Here is a 21,921-nt window from a genome sequence, read left to right on the forward strand (position 1 = left end):
GGGTGACAACAGTTCAAAAAAGCTCTTATTGCCTCTGAAGCACTCGGGACCGCACCCCACCCCACCAACCTTTATGGTGAAAAGCACTAAGTAAATAAATCTTGTTTGCTCTTTTTCAAACTCCTGATGAGCCAAAGTCAATTGCTCTGACTGACAGTGGAGACCAAGGAGTGAACTTGTAACACTAACTCTGGATGTCTCAGCCACAAGAGCATTTCTTTAAAATCCTTCTATCCATTCTTCATAATTACTATGTTAGTACACAAGCTACAATCTCCTCTCCAAAGCACTGCTCGTTACTATGAGACAGACCCACAGCAAACCATCGTAATTATTCAAGAATGCTGAGTTTCTGGTACTGTTTAATTAGTTACAAGTACTTGACATATAACTAATAGTTGAATACATGTCTTGGTTCTCAGAAGATCTTGGAGAAAGGGAATACTCTGCAAATAAGCCAAGGCGCTGTACTTGCTGACCATGCCTCAAATTATAGTTTCATTTGAAGGATCAGTAGTCTCTGTATTAGCAGTCTCTTCAAGGCTGTACTCTCATCCATTGACTCCATCAATGCTTCCTGTTGCCTTGGAAAAGCAGCCAGCATAATCAAGAACCCCACGCACTCCAAATATACTCTCTTCCACCTTTTTCCATCAGGATATCTGAGATCACGTCCCAACCAACTCAAGAACAGCTTCTTCCCTGCTACCAGACTTTTGAATGGATCTACCTCATAATAAGTTGATCTTTCTCTGTACCTTAACTATGACTGTAACACCATACTCTGTACCCTCTCCTTTCCTTCTCCCTTATGTACTCTATGAACAGAATGTTTTGTCTGCATTGCTCAACAAGAAACAATAATTTTCATTGTATCCCAACACATGACTTTAATAAATCAAATCAAACCAGATTCTACATGGGAAAATTAATGAAAACTCATGCTAATTACTACTTCCATTGACAAATAAGATCAAAAGGGATAACTAAAATATATTAGTCAGGTCTTGGGTTGTTCTGCAGGGTAGAGGGAAAATTTAATACATGTTCAAAATGAAAGGTTTTGATTGAGTAATTGCTGCTTTGAGTGGGCTACAGAGTTGGCAACCAAAGGACATAGACGTCCAATAACTGGTCAAAAGAAGCCGAGATGAGGTCTGGGGAATTCTCATTTCCTTGACCAGCAAGACCGTACAACCTGGAACGTGTGACCTGAAGGGGGTAGTGGAAACAGGCGCAGTACACGTTTAAAAATGGAACTGAATAAATATACAAGAGGAAATAAAAAGCAGGGCAGGAAAATGAGACAGTTGGAGACACAATAGGCCAAACAGTCTCGTTCTGTGATGTAGCATCTTGTGATTCTCAGATTTCTTAACACGTTCATGCGGTAATTTGATAGCATATCGATATTCACACTCAAAAATCACATTTATTTTTGGGAATCAAATGGCAAGCGTACTCAAAGATGTGTGTTGAATATCTGGCGTGCAGGTAAGTTAATCCTTCAGATGGAAAGGTTTCAAATTGTGTGTAAACGATACTCACTCAACAATGCCAGGATAGCTCCCAGAATGGCCAAAATGCCCGAGATTCCAAAAGAAGCACCAATCATCCTCTCTTTACATGCTCCACTGTCGTAACAGTCACACACCTCCACCCGCAGCCCTGTGACCTGAGACATTGAGGGATGGCCACTATCTGTTACTTTCAAAGGAACTTCATATATGCCAGGTTCAACTTCTTTCTTCAGGAGTAACATCTTCACATCAGCTGAAAAATAAAAATCAATATAATATTGCTTCATGCCTCTTAGTCAGACTTTTCCATGAGGTGTAGGCGCTGCTAGCAAGACCTGCATTTGTTTCCCATTGTTATAATTGAGCGGCAGTTAAGAGTCAAAGCCATACCAAGTAAGGATGGCAGATTTCCTTCCTTAAAGGACATTAAGTACATTGGTCATTGTACAGAGGAGATGTCAGTGGTAAGTTTTTCATTCAGAGGGTGGTGGGTGCGTGGAACTGGCTGCCCACTGTGGTGGAGGCGGATGGCGGATTCAATAGAGTCTTTTAAGAGACCTTTGGATGAGTACGTGGGACTTAGTAACATACAGGGTTATAGATAAGTCTAGTAGGTAGGGATATGTTCGGCGCAACTTGTGGGCCAAAGGGCCTATTTGTGCTGTAGTTTTTTTCTATGTTTCTAAGTGAACCAGATGGCTATTTTGGTAATGGGTTCGTAGAATCCCTACGTGCGGAAGGGCACATTCAGCACATCGAGTCTGCACCTGCTCTCTGATAGAGTATCTTACCCAGGCCCTCTCACCCCATGGCCTGTCCACCTAACCTGCACGTGACCAGCAGAGTGCTTCAGGGATCAGTGCCGGGTCCAACTCTTATTTGTATTAATGATTTGGATGAGAATTTAGGAGGCCTGGTTAGTAAGTTTGGAGATGACACCAAGATTGGTGGAATAGTGGACAGTGGAGAAGGTTATCAAGGATTGCAACGGGATCTTGTTCAATTGGGCCAATGACTGGCAGATAGAGTTTAATTTAGATAAACACGAGGTGATGTATTTTGGCAGATCGAATTGAGGCAGGACCTACTCAGTTAATTGTAGGGTGTTGGGGGAGAGTGCACTAAAAAAAGCTTTGGGGCACTAAAAAAGTTGATTCGCTGGTTAAAAGGAAAAAGGAGGCTGATGTCAGGATGAGGCTTGAGGGCTCAGGTAGTGCACTGGAAAGCTATAGATTAGCCAGAAGGGAGTTAAAGAGGGAGTTAAGAAGAGCTAAAAGAGGACACGAGAAGACTTTGGCTGATAGCCTTAGGATTCTCCTTAATCCTTTCTTTAGATATGTTAAGAATAGAAGATTGGTTAGGGCAAGATTAGGGCCAGTCAGAGACAGCAGTGGGAAGTTATGTGTGGAACCAGAAGAGATTGGAGAGGCACTGAACAAATATTTCTCTTCGGTATTCACGCAGGGAGACGTAAATGTAGTTGTGGAGAACACTGGGTTACAGGGTTGTAAACTGGATAGTATTGCAGTAGATAAGGAGAACGTGCTAGATATTCTTGAGGGTTTGAAAATAGATAAGTCCCCTGGGCCGGACGGGATTTACCCTAGGATTCTCCGGGAGGCAAGAGAGGCGATTGCAGAGCCTCTGGCTCTGATCTTCAGGTCGTCGTTGGTCACAGGTATAATGCCAGAAGACTGGAGGATAGCGAATGTTGTTCCATTGTTTAAGAAGGGGAATAGAGACTTCCCTGGGAATTATAGACCGGTGAGTCTTACTTCTGTTGTGGGCAAAGTATTAGAAAAAATTATTAGGGATAGGATTTATAGTTATTTAGAGAGTAATGAATTGATTGGAGATAGTCAGCACGGTTTTGTGAAGGGTAGGTCGTGCCTTACTAACCTTATTGAGTTTTTTGAAAAAGTGACCAAAGAGGTGGATGGGGGTAAGGCAGTTGACATGGTATATATGGACTTTAGTAAGGCGTTTGATAAGGTTCACCATGGAAGGCTTCTGCAGAAAATGCAGATGTATGGGATTGAGGGTGATTTAGTTAATTGGATCAGGAATTGGCTAGCTGATAGAAGACAGAGGATGGTGGTTGATGGAAAGTATTCGTCATGGAGTTCGGTTACAAGTGGTGTGCCTCAGGGATCTGTTTTGGGGCCACTGCTGTTTGTAATTTTTATAAATGATCTGGATGAGGGTATAGAAGGATGGATTAGAAAATTTGCTGATGACACCAAAGTCTGAGGAGTGGTAGATAGTGAAGAGGAGTATCATAATTTACAGAGAGACTTGGACAAGTTGCAGAGCTGGGCCGAGAGGTGGCGGATGGAGTTTAATGTGGAAAAGTGTGAGGTAATTCACTTTAGCAGGAATAACAGATGTGTAGAGTATAGAGCTAACGGTGGGACTCTGAATAGTGTTGACGAACAGAGGGATCTAGGTGTATATGTGCATAGATTCCTAAAAGTTGGAAATCAAGTCGATAAGGTTATTAGGAAGGCATACGGTGTCTTGGCGTTTATTGGTAGGGGGATTGAATTTAGGAGCCACAACGTCATGTTGCAACTGTACAAAACTCTGGTGCGGCCGCACTTGGAGTATTGTGTACAGTTCTGGTCCCCACGTTATAGGAAGGATGTGGAGGCATTGGAGAGGGTGCAGAGGAGGTTTACCAGGATGTTGCCTGGTATGGAGGGAAGGTCCTATGAGGAGAGACTGAGGGATTTGGGGTTGTTTTCGTTGGAAAGAAGGCGGCTAAGAGGAGACCTTATTGAAACGTATAAGATGATTAGAGGTTTAGATAGGGTGGACAGTGATAGCCTTTTTCCTCGGATGGAGAAAGCTAGCACGAGGGGGCATAGCTTTAAATTAAGGGGTGGTAGTTATAGGACGGATGTCAGAGGTAGGTTCTTCACCCAGAGGATGGTGAGGGGTTGGAATGCCCTGCCTGCTGCAGTTGTAAATGCACCTAGTTTGGGGGCGTTTAAGAGATCCGTGGATAGGTTTATGGATGGAAAGGGATTGGTTTAGGTTAGAGGGTCATTGCTTTTCTCTTAATTGGTCGGCGCAACATCGTGGGCCGAAGGGCCTGTTCTGCGCTGTAATGTTCTATGTTCTAGTTATAGAACAAAGATCTAGGAGTATAAGCTCACATCTTTTTGAAAGCGGAGTCACAGGTGAACAGGGTGGTGAGGAAGGCATTCGGCATGCTTGCTTTCATTGGTCAAAATATTGAATACAGGAGTTGGGACGTCTTGAAGTTGTGCAAGACGTTGGTAAGGCCACACTTGGAATGCTGTGTACAGTTCTTGTCACCCTATTATTGAAAGGATATTAAACTAGAAAGAGTGCAGAAAAGATTTACTAGGATGCTACTGGAACTTGATGGTTTGAGTTATAAGGAGAGCTGGATAGACTGAATCTTTTTTTCCCATCCTCAGAGAGTAGAAGGCTTAGGGGTGATCTTACAGAAATCTATAAAATAATGAGGGGCATAGATAAAGGTAGATAGTCAACATCTTTTCCCAAAGGTAGGGAGTCTAAACAAGAGGGCATAGGTTTAAGGTGAGACAGCAGAGAAACAAACAGTCCAGAGGGGCAAGTTTTTCACACAGAAGGTGGAGAGTGTCTGGAACGAGCTGCCATTGACAGGTAAAATTTTGTCTTTTAAAAAGCATTTAGACAATTATGTGGGAAAGATGGGTATAGAGATATATGGACAATTGGGACTAGCTTAGTGGCAAAAGCTGGGCTGCACGGACAAGTTGGGCTAAAGGGTCTGTTTCCATGCTGTAAACCTCTGATTCTAATCTCTATCCAAAGATCCAACCAGAAATCCTAACTGCAGGTAGCATCCCACAGGTACGTATCCTCCACCCCTCCATTCCAAACCCAATACTAGCAGCATGGCTCCACACAAGAGTGGTTGGATTTTCCAATCCACTCCTAGCATTGAGCTTCCTGTCAGTAGAGGTTCAATCAGAAAGAAGCATGGTTCAGCTCTCTAAAATTGCCAAGGGAATCCAGAATAAGCAAGTAAGTGGCAGTTCCTCAAATCTCAATTCCTAAGAGCTCTTGACAGGCAAGTAAGTTGCCGTGACAAGCTAAAAGACTACATCTGGTTTGAGATGGTAAATTTTCTGTTGGTCAAGTTCAAATCAGAAAAAGGTGGACATCAACTGGTCGGTTCTCTTGTTTACATTCAGTGGTTAAAATAAGGCCATAAGACAGGAGCAGAAGTAGGCCATTCAGCCCATCAAGCCTGCTCTGCCATTCAACGAGGAGCAGCAAATCTGCTAGAGATTGTCACTGACTTTCAAGTTTCTAGGTGCCAGATCACCAACAACCTGTCCTGGTTCCCCCATGCTGACACTACAGTTAAGAAAGCCCACCAATATCTCTACTTTCTCAGAAGATTGAGAAAATTTGGCATGTTAGCTGCGATTCTCACCAACATTTACAGATGCACCATAGAAAACATTCTTTCTGGTTATATCACAGCTTAGTGCAGCTCCTGCTCTGTCCAAGACCACAAGAAAACTACAAAAAGTCATGAATGTAGCCTAATCCATCACACAAACCAGCCGCCTATCCGTTGACTCTGTCTATACTTTCTGCTGCCTTGGCAAAGCAGCCAGCATAATTAAAGGACCCCATGCACCCCTGACATTCTCTCTTCCACCTTCTTCAGTTGGGAAAAAGATACAAAAGATCACGTACCAATTAACTCAAGGACAGCTTCTTCCCTGTTGCCATCAGACTTTTGAATGCACCTCCCTCGCATTAAGTTGGTCTTTCTCTACACCCTAGCTATGACTGTAACACTACATTCTGCACTCTCCCATTTCCTTGTTTATGAATGGTAAGATTTGTCTGTATGGCATGCAAGAAACAATACTTTTTACTGTATACTAATGCATGTGACAATAATAAATCAAATCAAACCCTCCCAGGCTACACTACATCATTTGTAGTTCTGTTCAGCTTTGTGCTGAGGGTTAGGTCCCACATCCTTGCTATTATCATGTCTACCAACTCCTCAACATCACCCATTTCCATCCATTCAGAATCCTCTTGTTTCTGAGGCTTCCATTTTTTGACAGTTTTCCTAAAGGAGTTGCATCTTCCAATCTCAGTTAACACAAGCTGACCAGGCGATCATGCAGAATATATCAAGCTGTAAACTTCTTTTATCCACCTCTACACTGAAATACAACAGCTGCACATTACCCAACAAAAAAATTTAAAACCCTCACGTATGAAGCACTCTCTGCCTTTACCAATCATCTCTGTGGAACTCTTCTCCATCCCTGACAAGCAACCTCTTTCAGTCATTCCACCTATTCTTTCTCTTCCCAGCTTAAGATCAGTTTCCCAGAGCCCATTTGTCAAACATCTCAGCTGAAGGCAGTAGAATAAATACACATTGTCATGGGAGTGGGAAGTGGGAGCACAAATTTTCACTTTAGCTAGCTGGTGATTCTGAGTAGAAAAGAATATTTATATCCAGCAAACTGTCAACACCTTCTGGAGGGAAAAAAAAACTTGTTGAAAGAGGCAGATGAACGGATTTGGAAAGGAAGGAAAAGTGAGATTGTCTTTTTAAATACACACTGCTTACCATTTTCTGTATTTCTGATAGTCCAATTATTGCCAGCTCCATGAACTAATGTCACGACATAAGGAAAGGTGTTGGGTTCGATGTCTTTGTCTATAATGGTTACATTGACGGGGACGGGATTATGGTTGCACACATGGTTTGGAGGAGCAGTAGCAATGGGCGCATTATCGTTGATGTCTTCAAGCTTCACAAGCAGTGTGCCTGTACCAGTGGCAGGTGGAGTTCCTGTGGAGACAAAAAATGCACTGCTGAATGGAAAAGCAAAGCTTGATGAAAGTTGCTCAGTCGACTGAAATCATTCAGTGCCCTTTTGCATGATCAATATAAATCATAGAATCACTACAGTGCAGGTGGTGGCCATTTGGCCCATCAAGTATGCACGGACCACAATCCCAACCAGCCCTAGTCCCGTACCCCATATATTTACCCTGCTAATCCCCTGACACTATGGGTCGATTTAGCATGGCCAACTAACCTAACCTGCACATCTTTGGACTGTGGGAGGAAACTGGAGCACCCAGAGAAAACCCACACAGACATGGGGAGAACCTGCAAACTCCACACAGACAGTGGCCCAAGGCTGGATTTGAACCAGGTCCCAGGCAGCAGTGCTAACCACTGTGCTATGCTTAAGGTCCAGTTAAATTGCTTATTTGATCCAATGAAAAATGCATGATCATTTTCATCAGCCACAGAAAAATAATGGTGCCTGTAGACTTAATGTGCGACGAGCCTTTAAAAGTGTGTAGATAATGTCAGTTTAAATCCTTTCAAAGCTGAGGTTTTATGATGAACAATGAGAAAGTTAAGAGGGGAAAGCCTTTGGAAATGAAGGGAGTTATCCAGCTCATCTTAATTCATTTATCTACAAGGATTCTAGAGTCTTTCTATCACAGCATCAGATTGATGTTAAATTACTCCCGCTCTCTTGCTTCTACCTCACTCCCTTCACGTGAAGCATCTTTTTGATGCAAGTCAAATTTGCCTTTTACTAGATCTGAAAGCAAAGCTTTCCCGTTCTTAACTTAAATCATTGCTATGATGAATGTCAAAAGTCAAATGCAAAAAGGGGATATTTCCCATGCAAGTTACACTGGCTAATCAGAACAGCCAAGGAAATTCCCTTGTGCAGCATAGTGACTGGTAAAGAACAACAGTAACAACCAATCACAAACACAGAATACTACAGTTGCTGGGGAATTCTTCACCTTTGTAACTATTTCACTTGGGTTTACTCTGATTATTTGCAAGGTTCTAATATGTACCATTCCCACAAAGGCTTTCTCCTCTTAACTTTCCTGTTGTTCATTAAACTTCAACTTCGAAAGGATTTAAACTGACATTATTTATGTCCTTTAAAGCTCGACACATTAATTCTACAGGGGACACTATTTTGCTGCAGCTGATAGAGGCTGTCATGCATTTCCCATTGGATCAAATAAGCAATATAACTGTACTGATTAGTATGTGGGTGAAACAATTCAGAGGGCAGAATGCTCCTATTTGGAGACTAAGTGATGTGCTGGGAATGGGAACGTGGGCAGCCAGCAAGCTTCTGACCCCACCCTCATTAAGGATGGAACTGGGGATTTTACACCGTAATGGGTCAGGCCTGGGTGGCAAAACAGTCCATATTTAAAAAGGGTGCCCAACGTCACCGACCCACCAAAGACAGAGGTGGATGTCGGGTTGGGCCTTCGTCTGCATCCCATTAACGAAGTGAAAGAAAAAGAGGTTCACCCTGGCCCCTGGTGGGTTTTCCAACCCACCATAGTGGGCACTAGAGGAAGATCCCACTGGAAATTCATGTGGGCATGAAATTGACTTTTTAGCCTCCTGTCTTTGAGGCTGAGGGCTTGGGAGAATTTCACCTTGAGAAGCCGGTCACTTGCAGAACCAGGTCACATCAGAAGCTACTTTTGAATACTGTTCCATTTGCCTTTTCCATTTACAGCCAGCGCATCATGAATTTTTCCTACACTAAATATGAAGGCCATTGCCTCCCTGCTACAGTCAGCTTTTTAAAGTTGATCTGAAATAGGCAGGCTAAGAAACGTGCTTAGAAATTGCTCCACAATATCCCTACCATGGCCTTTATATCAAGGGGTGGATTCAATGGCCTAAAGTTCAACAGGTACATGCTCATGAAATTAGTGTGATAAACACAATAACCACATTTTGTTCCCTTCTTGCCCTAACTCAATTCTTGGATTTAGTCATTACAATGTCAGCCCTGTTATTAATAGTTGGAATCAAAGGCTTCAGTGGCATAATTCATACACTAAGCAAATGCATAGCATGAACTACTACTCTGAAATAAAAATCAGACAGTTCAGTAACCACCTTCCTTTTCCCACTGTGATAACCTCAATCCAAATCAGATCTGTCCCAAAAGATCTATTTCCCAGTCTAATATTATTCTCCTGGGGTGTTGGTGAGCTCACGTCCAGTAAGCAAATTACTCCCTGGCTGAAAGCACAGCCAGAATGGAGGGGAATACCACAGGAGGAAATGAAAGTTTCCCTCTACCCATCTATCAGAGATAACTCCACACTTCTACCATTGGAAAACCAAAAAAAAAATTTATAATCCCCTAATTCAGTAAAGCTATCATACAAAGAACAACACAGCACGGGAAACAGGCCCTTCGGCCCAACGAGCCCGCGCCGCCGTCCTACTATCTCAGTGACCTATTCATGATTTTAGTCTACGCCTAACGTGCGAGGATCAGGGAGGTCCAATTTAGGGACAATTTTAGTACCCAATCAATCAGCCTAAAAGCACATCTTTGGGGGATGTGGGAGGAAACCGGAGCACCCGGAGGAAACCCACGCAACCACGGGGAGAACGTGCAAACTCCCACAGACACAGGCCCAAATCCATGTGTCCGCACAGCAACAGAGATAGTCTCTGAGCTGTCATGTTGCCCTCGAGATGGTCCAGTTTAAGCACACTAACGACATGAAGCAATAGGCAACTCCCGAAGCAACATCCAAGAGCAGCCCACTACAACCTGCCGCCTGCATGCCCCATGCTGGACTTAAATGCCTGTGGAGACAAAAAAATTCATTATTAAACAGGCAAAGACTAACATTCCTGAGGCAAAACGTATTCCCAAGCCTACAATGTTCAGTAAGGCCTACTATATCCCCCTATATGTAGCCCGCTCATATGGCTGTCTAAGTGACTCTTAAACAACCCTAGCGTGCCTGCTTCCACCACCTTACTCGGCAGTGCATTCCACACCCCCACTACCCTTTGCGTGAAAAACTGCCCTCTAATATTTGTCTTATACCTAGCCCCCCTCACCCTAAGCCCGTGACCCCTCGTTCTATCCATTTCTTGTAGCGGAAAAAGCTTACCACCATTTACTCTATCTATCCCCTTCATAATCTTATAAACCTCTATTAGATCCCCCCTCAGCCGACGTCTCTCAAGGGAAAACAGCCCAAGTTCATCCAATCTTTCCTCGTAAGACAGCCCTTCCATACCAGGCAACATCCTGGTAAATCTCCTCTGCACTCTCTCCAGGATCTCTACATCCTTCCGGTAGTACGGCGACCAGAACTGGACGCAGTACTCCAAGTGAGGCCTAACCAACGTTCTATACAACTGCAACATCAGACTCCTACTCTTATATTCTATACCTCTTCCTATGAAGGCTAACATACCATACGCTTTCCTCATCACATTCTGCACCTGTACCGACACCTTCAGGGACTTATGCACTTGCACCCCCAGGTCTCTCTGCGTATCTATACTCCGGATAGTTCTACCTTTTATTGTATAACTCCCCTCCACATTATTCCGGCCAAAGTGCATCACCTCGCATTTCTCCGGATTAAATTCCATTTGCCATCTATCTGCCCAATCTACCAGCCTGTCTATGTCCTGTTGCATTGCCAGGCACTGCTCCTCAGTACCCGCCAATCCAACCATCTTGGTGTCATCAGCAAATTTGCTGATCACACCACCTACCCCCTCTTCCAAGTCATTAATATATACCACAAATAGAAGAGGTCCAAGTACCGAGCCCTGCGGCACACCACTGGTGACAGGCCTCCAATTGGAAAAGGAGCCTTCCACTACTACTCGCTGTCTCCTCCTCCCAAGCCAGTTCTCCACCCATCTACATACCTGGCCTTGTATCCCATGAGCCTTCACCTTTTCTATCAGCCTACCATGAGGGACCTTGTCAAACGCCTTACTGAAATCCATATAGACGACATCAATGGCTTGTCCTTCGTCAACCGTTTTTGTCACCTCTTCAAAAAATTCCACTAGATTCGTAAGGCATGACCTCCCTGTAACGAAGCCATGCTGCGTATCCCTGATCAGATTGCAGCGCTCCAGATGTTCATACATCCTATCCTTGAGGATCCTCTCCATTAGCTTGCCTATAACTGAAGTCAAGCTCACCGGCCTATAATTCCCTGGGTTATCCCTCTGACCCTTCTTAAACAACGGTACTACATTTGCAATGCGCCAATCCTCTGGGACCTCACCTGTGTCCAAAGAAGAGACAAAGATTTGCGTCAGAGGCCCAGCAATTTCATCCCTCACCTCCCTTAACAGCCTGGGATAGATGCCATCAGGCCCTGGAGATTTATCCGTCTTTATACTGTCTAAAAGTCCCAACACCTCTTCCCTCGTGATGACTATATCCCTCAACGGATCCTCAAACTCCTCAAGCACAGCACCAGACATCAGGCCCCTCTCCTGCGTGAATACCGACGCAAAGTATTCATTCAGGATCTCCCCCATTCCCCCAGGCTCCAAGCATAGTTCCCCTCCTCTGTCCCTGAGAGGACCAATCTTCCCTCTAACCATCCTTTTATTTCTAACATAGGAGTAAAATGCCTTAGGATTTTCTTTAATCCTATCCACGCAGATGACTTTGTAATTTCCTACATTCCTCTACTATCACTCCTTTCCAAAGCCTGGTCTCTTGAGTTTTGCAGTCACACACCAAGTTGGAAATTTTAATTGGGCTTCAAGTGTTGGACGTTTACAAACCAAAATAGTGTTGTCTCAATGCATCATAGCATTGTAGATTCAATCAAGTTCCACCATCACCATTCACTACACAAACTATTTAGAACTAAGATGGAGAAGAGAAAAAAAAAACACCAATACAAATGGAATTTTTTTCTGTGTTTGATACAGTTCGAGCTTTTTCATAATTCTCACCTGAAAGTATTAGTTTTTAAAAACTTGATTTCCCAACATTCCCCCCACTTCCGTTTAGAAGGTGGTTTTAATAGAGATGTGGCCATTATTGTTCAGGTTGTGTCAATTGGCCAGCCAGATGCACCAGATGTTGGGGATGTCACAGAAAAAATTAATCTGCAGCACATTACAGTGTATTTTTAAAACAAGAGAATTTTCAATTTAAGTGCCAAATCAGCCATGACAATTCATAATCCACCTTGTGACCTAACCAATAGAAGACCAGCACTGCAGCAACACAGTCACTGATAAAAGAACAGCAAACTGTTAAAGCAATGAGAGTTTGGTCATTTTTTAAAGAAGTCAAGTCATTCTTACCATCATCATAGGCGAGGATTGTTGCCATATAGGTGCTGTTCTTAACATATACGGATTCCCTGTCCATCTCGCTTCTTAATTTAATCATGCCAGTTTCTGGATCAACAGCAAACCATTCTGCTGGGTCACTTCCCATTCGATATCTGCAAAGTGGGTCAAAACAGTTTCCATGTAAAGCCCAATATATTTTCATTCAAATCTGTCATTCTGTAGTGACAAAATGCTTCAGCATAGAACAACAATGCATTTGCAAGCTTGGTAACTATGCCATAATGGCTTGAGAGTAAAATTATTTTGCAACAACTTTAATGTGTTGCTTTTTTTTAAAATGTTAAACATTTGTTGGATTTAGTGAAACCAATGTCACCTCTGACACCAGTTGGGATCATGGATGTAATGGAGACATCATCAACCATTTTAGCATTTGTGGGCAGGGGGCATAGGCATTTGCTCAAGAAATATGGCAGTTATGCTATTGATTGCCTTTTTAGCTAAAAGAGAAGAGTCCATCGTGCAAAGTTGAGTAGCAACAAGTAGCAATACCAAGTTTGGAGTTCTTAAAATCTCATCTCATTTTATTAGGGTTTACTGGGACCTGGGGAAAAAAATGGAGATACTGGAAGAGGCAAGTAGTTCCACAGCGTCTGAAATTATGAAAATGGAAAAGGTATAGAGAAAGAGATGAGAAAATGAATCACTTTCAAAGCAGAGAATACACAGCAGAGGAAACAGTGTCTTTTATTTTCGAGAAAAAATACAGAGTAATAAAAAGAGAGGCAGGAAAATTTAAGAGTGAGGCATCTCTTGGCATGAAGGTACCCAGCCTCTCAGTTTAAAGGTTGATACAAGAAAATATGCAGAAATCTGCTATCAGCATGCAAGAGCAGTGTGAACACAAATTCACTGATTCATGGCCCAAGCCTTACAAACTTCTACACTGCAGAAAATCGATCTTGGGAGAATACTGCAACCAGCCAGCCCATCTGACAGCAAATTTGATTCAGCATGTTTCAGGCAGGGACCACTCCACACCGGTGCACAGCACCCGAGGGAGACCACAAGTGGTGCAACCACAGAAGATCCCCCAGCACCAAAGATGCCAACATGAACTACCAGTTCAATGAACAGAAGACAGTGAAGTCACTTACAACTGGGACATATTCCAATCACAAAGAGCCCATCACCATTATTACTCAAGCTGTTGTCAGAAGTTTTAAGTAAACCACATTTGTACTTTTTGAGATTAGAAAAAGCATAGTTTTGAGTTTGTGCGCAAGAAAGGGTTGAAACATTAGATTCAGGTATAACAAAAAGGGATTTTAGCTTCATGCCAAAATGTGACTGCACTGTGATTAAAGTATTTATGATGCAAAAATACATAAGTATTAAAGTAAGACTGGGTTGTTGCTGATCAACTAGAGGCCACTTTCAGTTAGAAAGAATATTTGAGCTTAGTTTTAAACTGAACCCAATAGCAGTTAGGTAACTGGAGAGGAAGTAGTTCGCACAGAAATCGCAACAGCAGCAGGACAATAAAATAAGGGAGGAGAAAACCTAAAAAGCTAGTTCTACAGACTAGGGAACGAGAAAAGAAGTTCCAGGAAGACTGAAGTCAAAGGGACAAGTGCACTGGAAATTGAATAAAAGGTACAGTTCACTAAAGTTAAAGAAGGGGACAGAGAGAGGTTCATAATTGAAGTCTGAACAGACTTGGCAAAGTTGGCTAGTGAGAAGCCAAATGTCTGAAATCATTTTAAAAGGTTGGAGATACCTTAACATAGCCTGTGAGTAGTGGTATTCTGTTGGCATGGTTGGGTACCTGAGAGATTGTGGAAAAGCTGGAATGCACATGGTGTTTCAGGACAGAGGAATACTGACAGATTTGGTACTGATGGCCACAGAGACACAGAGACACAGAGACACAGAGACACAGAGACACAGAGACACAGAGACAACAATGCCACTTGACAAGTTTCAGATTCAAGTGAATGAAGGTGAGCTATGGGTCATGGGAAGAGAATGGATGGTTGGGAATTGACCACCCATTATATACCACTCAGATTTTTTAGCCACTTCACAACCATCTGTCTCATGCTACAGGGGTAGAATGTGCCTTGATGCATTAACATTTCCAACAACAACCAGCAACCAGATTAGTGTCCTGAATAGTTCAAAGTTGACTATTTACAGTTTCCAGATGCACGTGCAATAATCTCCAGTGGCAGTGCCAATGGGCAGGAGGCATTTAGCTGCTGCATTTGAGAGAACAGGAAGTTAGCAGTGAATTGAAAAATGTTCCCAAAAATCCATTTTATACCTAATGATTTGCACTTGAGCAGTGTCGGGGTCCTTTGCAGTGTAAGTAGTCACTGTACTTCCTTTTGGTAAGTTCTCAGGCTTCTCTTCAACCTTTTCAGTTGGGTTAAATATCGGTGCTTCATTAGCATCATTCACAAGGACAGTGACGGTAGCAGAAGAGAGTGGCACGCCCGAGGTGAATTCAACCTCATTCTTGACTTCAATGATCACCTCGTGCTTTTTGTTCTTCTCGTAATCCAGTGGCTGCATACAGAAAGACAAAAATTCAACAAGTCCATGCAACATTAAAGAGCTATTACATTTTCAAACAAAAAAAAAGTTCACAAAAGTGCAATGTTAACATATTCTTTAATGGGATGTGAGCATTACTGGCTAGGTCAACATTTATTACCCCCCCATACCCCCGCTGACTGCCCTTGAGTTGGTGGTGAGCTGCGATCTGTGATGTAGGTACACCCACAGTGCTGTTAGGAAGAGTGGTCCAGGATTCTGACTTAGCTTCCTGTCACACGTCAGGACAGAGAGAGATTTGGAAAGGAACTTGAATAGGTTGGCCTTTGCATGCATTTACTGCCCAGGGTACTGGTTTCCTTCACCACTTGCCGCAGACCCAGTCTTGCTGTTATGTCCTAGAGGATGAAGCCAGCTTGGTGAATTGTGCTGCTACTTACCCCCACCCAAAGTACATTGTGCCTTTGCTGCTGCTTCTTCCAAGTGGTGTTCAACACAAGAGGCTTACTTGATTTGTCAGTTAAGTAGAGGGCAAGGGTGGTAATCACAAGACACTTCCTTGCCTGATGCCATGAGATTTCATGGGCTCCAGTATACCACTAGGACCTTGCCTGTAAGGTATGATTCTGCCAATAGAAGAAGGGTGAAAAGGCCTGTTTCTGTGCTGTAGTGTCCTATGGTTCTATAGGATATGGTTCAGGTGCAGGTCAGTGGGAACTAGGCAGAAAAATTGTTCGGCACAGCCAAGAAGGGCCAAAAGGCCTGTTTCTGTGCCATAGTGTCCTATGATTCTAATGACCGTTCCTTGGCTAGCCTGTGCGACAGCCCTCCAAACTTTGGCACAAGTCCCCAGATGTTAGCAAGGAGGACTTTACACGATCAACAAGGGTGGGTTTGCCATTATCATTTCTGGTATATAGGTTGTAGATGAGTCTTTCTGGTTCCATTCCCTTTTTGGGCCATGTAGCTGTTTGATACAAATGAATGGCTTTTGGGGGCATTTCAGAGGGTGTCATCCACGCTGTGGTGCCAGGAATCACATGTAGCCAGCCCAGGTAAGAATGACAGATTTCCTTCTCGGAAAGGATATAGTGAACCAGATGAGATTTTAGAACAACAATGGTCACTATTACTGAGACTAGTTTTCAATTTGATCAGTTGGTTAGCACTGCTGCCTCACAGATTTCACTCCCTGCATTGGAGATTTCTACTGCCTCCTGTAAATACAAAGGCTAAAAACACCCAGCCTTCCCATCGTATCAGGCAATGGGACCCTGTGTGAGAACCTCTCCGGCTACGTCGAGGGCATCCTGAAACCCATTCTACAAAAGAGCCCCCAGCGTTTGTCCTGACATTATGGACTTCCTACAGAAGCTCAGCACACATGGAGCATTTGAACCGGGGAGCACTCCTCGTCACAATGGACGTCTCGGCACTCTACACCGGCATCCCCCACGATGATGGCTTGCTGCAACTGCCTCAGTACTCAATGCTGACAACTGCCAATCTCCAGATTCAATTTTACAACTCATCCGCTTCATCCTGGACCACAATGTCTTCACCTTCAACAATTAGTTCTTTATCCAGACACACTGAACAGCCATGGGGACTAAATTCGCACCTCAGTATGCCAACACCTTCATGCATAGGTTCGAACAAGACTTCTTCACCGCACAGGACCTTCAACTGATGCTATACATTAGATACATCGATAACATTTCCTTCCTTGGACTCATGGTGAACAATCACTGAAATAATAGGATGACATCAACAAGTTCCATCCCACCATCAGACTCACCATGGACTATTCTCTGGAATCGGTTACATTCTTGGACACACGCATCTCTATTAAGGATGGTCACTTCAGCACATCACTGTACTGCAAGCTCACTGATAACTTCACAATGTTCCACTTCTCCAGCTTCCACCCTAAACACATTAAAGAAGACATCCCCTATGGACAAGCCCTTCGTATACACAGGATCTGCTCAGATGAGGAGGATCGCAACCTTCAGACCCTGAAAGATGCCCTCATAAGAACAGGATATGACGCTGATGCATCGATCAATAGTTCTGACGTGCCACAGCGAAAAACCGCACCGACCTCCTCAGAAGAGGAACAAGGGACACGTTGGACAGAGTACCTTTCATCACCCAGTACTTTCCTGGAGCGGAGAAGCTATGACATCTTCTCCAGAGTCTTCAACATGTCATCGATGAAGACAAACATCTCGCCAGGGCCATCACCACACCCCCACTTTTTGCCTTCAAACAACCGCACATCCACAAACAGATCATTGTCCGCAGCAAACTACCCAGCCTTCAGGAGAACAGTGATCATGACACCACACAACCCTGCCATGGCAACCTCTGCGCCGGATCATCTCACGCGAGACCACCATCCACTGGGTACACCAGATACACTTCCGACTCGGCCAACATTGTCTACCTCATACGCTGCAGGAAAGGGTGTCCCGAGGCATAGTACACTGGGGAGACCACGTAGACGCTACAACAACGGATGAATGAACACCACTCGACAATCACCAGGCAAGAGAGAGCATTCTCTTCCTGTTGGGGAACACTTCAGCATGGGCATTCGGCCTCTGATCTTTGGGTAAGTGTTTTCCAAAGTGACTTCCATGACACACGATAGTGCAGAATTGCTGAGCAGAGACTAATAGTCAAGTTTCGCACACGAGGACAGCCTCAACCAGGATCTTGAGTTCATGTCACACTATCTGTGACCCCCACCATCTGCCTGGGCTTACAAAATCTCACTAACTGTCCTGGCTGGAGATAATACACATCTCTTTAACCTGTGCTTAACCCTCTCTCCACTCACATTGTCTGTACTTTTAAGACTTGATTACCTGCAAAGACTCGCATTCCAATCATTATTTTGTAAATTGAGTTTGTGTCATTTATATGCCCTGTTTGTGAATAGAACTTCCACTCACCTGACAAAGGAGCAGCGTGCGTGCTGAAAGCTAGTGGCTTTTGCTACCAGATAAACCTGTTGGACTTTAACCTGGTATTGTGGGACTTCTTACTGGTGTTTACCCCAGTCCAACGCTGGCATCTTCACATCATGGCCTCACAGAGCCAGGGACCAGGGTTTGATTCCCAGCTTGGGTCAGTGTGCGAAGTTTGCACGTTCTCCCTGCACACGCGTGGATTTCCTCCGGGTGCTGTGATTTTCTCCCACAGTCGAAATATGTGCTGGCTAGGTGCATTGGCCATGCTAAATTTCCCCTCAGTGTATCCGAATAAAGTGTGGCAACTAGGGAATTTTCACAATAACTTCATTGCACTGTTAATGTAAGCCTACTTGTGACACTAACAAAATGAGCTTTATAAGCATCGGTACCCTCAATAACAATGGGTTAGTGCACGGGTACCGTTTGACCCTGGTATCTGCAGGAAATGCGAAAAATTAACTCGTAAACACCAACAATTTGAATGAATTGAAAAATACACAATATTTTTAAAATTCTGACAATATACATTGGCCCACAGCATTTACAAACAGAATGGAATGCCCTACCTTAATGATTGTAAGGACGCCATTATTTTCAGAGTCAGTAGTCACTTTGAATTGTTCTTTGTCATTCCCAAAAACTATCCTGAAAACTGCTCTCCAGGCAGGTTCACCTCGCGCATCCTTGTCAGTCACAGCGAGTCTTGTTACATCATAGTTCACTTCATTTTCAGGAACCTCTACAGTAACCTGCAAGTCAGAAGAATATATAGTTATTAGAGAAAGCAGGTTAGCACAATGCCCCATCTGGGTTCAAGTCCAGCACAAGTTAATGGGATGACTGCTCCCTCCTTCCAATACTCCATTTCAACTCCAAATGAGTCTCTTCTCCTGAAGGAACTAAATTTGCTGCAGATTTGTCCCATAGGTCCAATCCTTTGGCATTTTTGTACAAATGATCATTCATCAAGAGAGTGGCCCTTAGGCAGCATTACAAGCTGATTCTAATCTTAATTCCAGTCATTAACATCAACCAACCCTGGGTAATGGTCCAATGTATAAATAATCAAAAAAAATGGGACCCCCTGGGCTTGTATGCCAACATAACACACCAGATAGGGTCTTTAGTCATTAAAACTATTGGATGAAGCAGTTCATAGAAATTCAGATTTACTAATAGTTGTATCACTGAAAGAAGACACAAGTCAAAGTGTTTCATCTTGCACTCATCAGGACATTCATGAGAATACCAAGAAGGTAAAGGGAAAAGCAATTAACGTTTCATGAGGACACGGATGATTGGTTGACAAGTGGGCTCTGATGGGCAGAGACATTGCCATGGGGAATGCACCAGTTGACTGATGACTGACAGTTAATTGCTTGGCTTTGTTTAATTTAAACCTGGCAGGTTGACTGTGATTGGTCAAGACGTTACCCCAGCAAATTAGCTACCACAACAGACATGATGCATATACATGTTCAATCTGTCTGCAAATAAGAGGGCTTTCTGTATTAATCTATGTAGCTTCCAAAACACAAATGTGCCACATTGAGTCCAACTAAATTTTCTGTCAAGTGTAATTCTTAGCACATTTGGGATTATTTAGCACATTGTCCAACTGCAGAATCACATCTAACATTTGACATTATGTTTTGAGTTTAGCAAGTAGAGGTGGATGTGATACAGCTTTATCCTTGGCAACAGTCAAGACATGATCAGCCTTTGGGATATACAGCTAATGTACCAAGCTGCACACTGACACACAAATTCATATACCACATAATTCATCAGTAGGCAGATGATGTTTTTGTGTGACGGCAACATCCTGTTAGTGGCAAACAGTAATCAAAGCAGCAGTACAAAATGGCCAGCTTCATCAGCTGCTTAAATTTTTGAGATATCACACCTTCCCGGGGGAAATCGCAAGTAGACTGGCACTTCTCAGGATCGAAAATGGTGGCCTTAAGCTCACTCATTAGCTTGTGCTGTACAGAGTGAACAATGATCTAATCAGAGTAGCCATTATTTTACAGGATGACTTTGATGCTCCGCATTTCAGTGAAAAGCTTGCGCCGTGCGCAAAACAGCTTAGGTCCTATTGGCTTCCCAAGCTTCCTGGCTTCTCAATGTAGCTACACCTTTAAAATTACCCACTTTATGATAGCTAGTGTCTTAATCAAAAAAAAAAGAGAGTGGGGGAGGCAAATGTCTTCTTTTTTCCCCCTCCAGACACTCCTGCACTCAAGATTCATGGACAAATTCATTGAACTTTCCTCATCTGGTCAGGTCAGAAGTTTGGGTGAGAAAGGTACGGCTACATTTCGGCGCAAGTAACTAACAGCAGAGCAAAAATCTAACTGCGAATGCCATTGTGTTTACGTTCTAAAAATAATGTTGAAATTCCACAGTGAATTAATACAGCAAGTCCACTTGCATTTAAAATACCAGTTACACATTCAGGAAGACATTTTGAACTCATCTGATCAGAAATATTTACCTGTTTCGTCACAAATTGCGGAACATTGTCATTAACGTCAAGGATAGTGATTATTGCTTTAGCTGTGGTGAGCATACCCTGTCCCTCTAAATCTGCTGCTTGAATGTCGAGTGTATATTGACTCACTCTCTGGAGAAACAAAATGGAAGAACACACATAAGTTAAATGCTGTTTTTAAGTACACTAATACTCTTGTAGCCAACAGTTATCCTTATTTTTCATTGAATCCCAACAGCGGAGGATGACATTTAGCCCATCGAGTTTGCACCCACTCTCCGAAACAGTATCTTTTACCCAGCCCAATCTCTGCCCCCATCTCCGTGACCCCATACATTTTTGGGCCACATCAGATCAAAAAAAATCTCACCTTCTCAAGCCCCTCAGTTTTACAAAGTGATCAAAGGCTGTATGGATGTGAAATGGGTGTTACGGATGCTCAGTGCCTTTTCAGGACTTAGTGGTGCCTGTTGAGCATACACACTTTGTTGCAAATCTTATTACCAGACTCAAGTCTTCCAGGCATCCCCCACCTCCCCCCCCCCCCCAACCCATCTCACTACTGGTCCCAGCCTCAACATCCTAGCAACCATGACCCTGCACCGCCCCCACCAACTCAAGATCAGTGATCTTCCCACCACACTCCTGATCTTGACTGCCCCGACACTCGAGCTGGATGTTCTTCCTGCTTGATTTCTAAACAAACCCCAATCACAGACTCGAGACCCATCCAGTGCTCCTCCAGGCCTTTGCAATCCAACTCGATGGAGCGCTTACCCATGCAGAGTCCAATCCCAGCATTACAATAAAAGAGCCAAGATATAAAAATCTGAGGGTCCTCTAACATTTAGAGAGCGTGAGCAAAGCACCCAAAAATAAGCACGCCCCTCTTGCTAAGTCTTTAAATGTTATAAAAACAGCCAACCATTTGCCCATTGTCACTGCTAGAGCAATTCAAAACTAATTCAATTCTCACATACTCTCTAACAAACCACATTTCTTCCAATTTTATACTCAATTAAACCAGCTTCATTTTCAACTGGCAGTGGTAGACCAATTGAAAGATCTATCGATTACGAGGGAAGAAGTGTTTGGGCTTTTAGGTAGCATTAAAACCGATAAATCTCCGGGGCCCGATGGCATTTATCCTAGGCTGCTTAGGGAGGTGAGGGATGAGATTGCTGGGCCTCTGACGCGAATCTT

The 21,921-nt window shown here is 43.4% G+C and overlaps 1 protein-coding gene across 1 annotated transcript in view; it reads right to left on the reverse strand.

Annotated features, from left to right (window-relative positions):
* cdh31 (cadherin 31) overlaps positions 1 to 21,921 on the reverse strand; it is a 61,372-nt gene that overhangs the window by 4,726 nt on the left and 34,725 nt on the right. Inside the window, exons 8-13 of the mRNA XM_080186842.1 lie at positions 20,722 to 20,850; positions 18,791 to 18,973; positions 15,011 to 15,255; positions 12,694 to 12,836; positions 7,147 to 7,371; positions 1,549 to 1,773 (exon numbers count right to left, since the gene is read on the reverse strand). Of these exons, the coding sequence (XP_080042968.1) occupies positions 1,549 to 1,773; positions 7,147 to 7,371; positions 12,694 to 12,836; positions 15,011 to 15,255; positions 18,791 to 18,973; positions 20,722 to 20,850 (1,150 nt within the window). The remainder of the gene's footprint in view (positions 1 to 1,548; positions 1,774 to 7,146; positions 7,372 to 12,693; positions 12,837 to 15,010; positions 15,256 to 18,790; positions 18,974 to 20,721; positions 20,851 to 21,921) is intronic.

Source organism: Carcharhinus amblyrhynchos, chromosome 4 (assembly GCF_965287045.1).
Source record: "Carcharhinus amblyrhynchos chromosome 4, sCarAmb.v2.hapA, whole genome shotgun sequence".
NCBI lineage: Eukaryota > Metazoa > Chordata > Chondrichthyes > Carcharhiniformes > Carcharhinidae > Carcharhinus > Carcharhinus amblyrhynchos.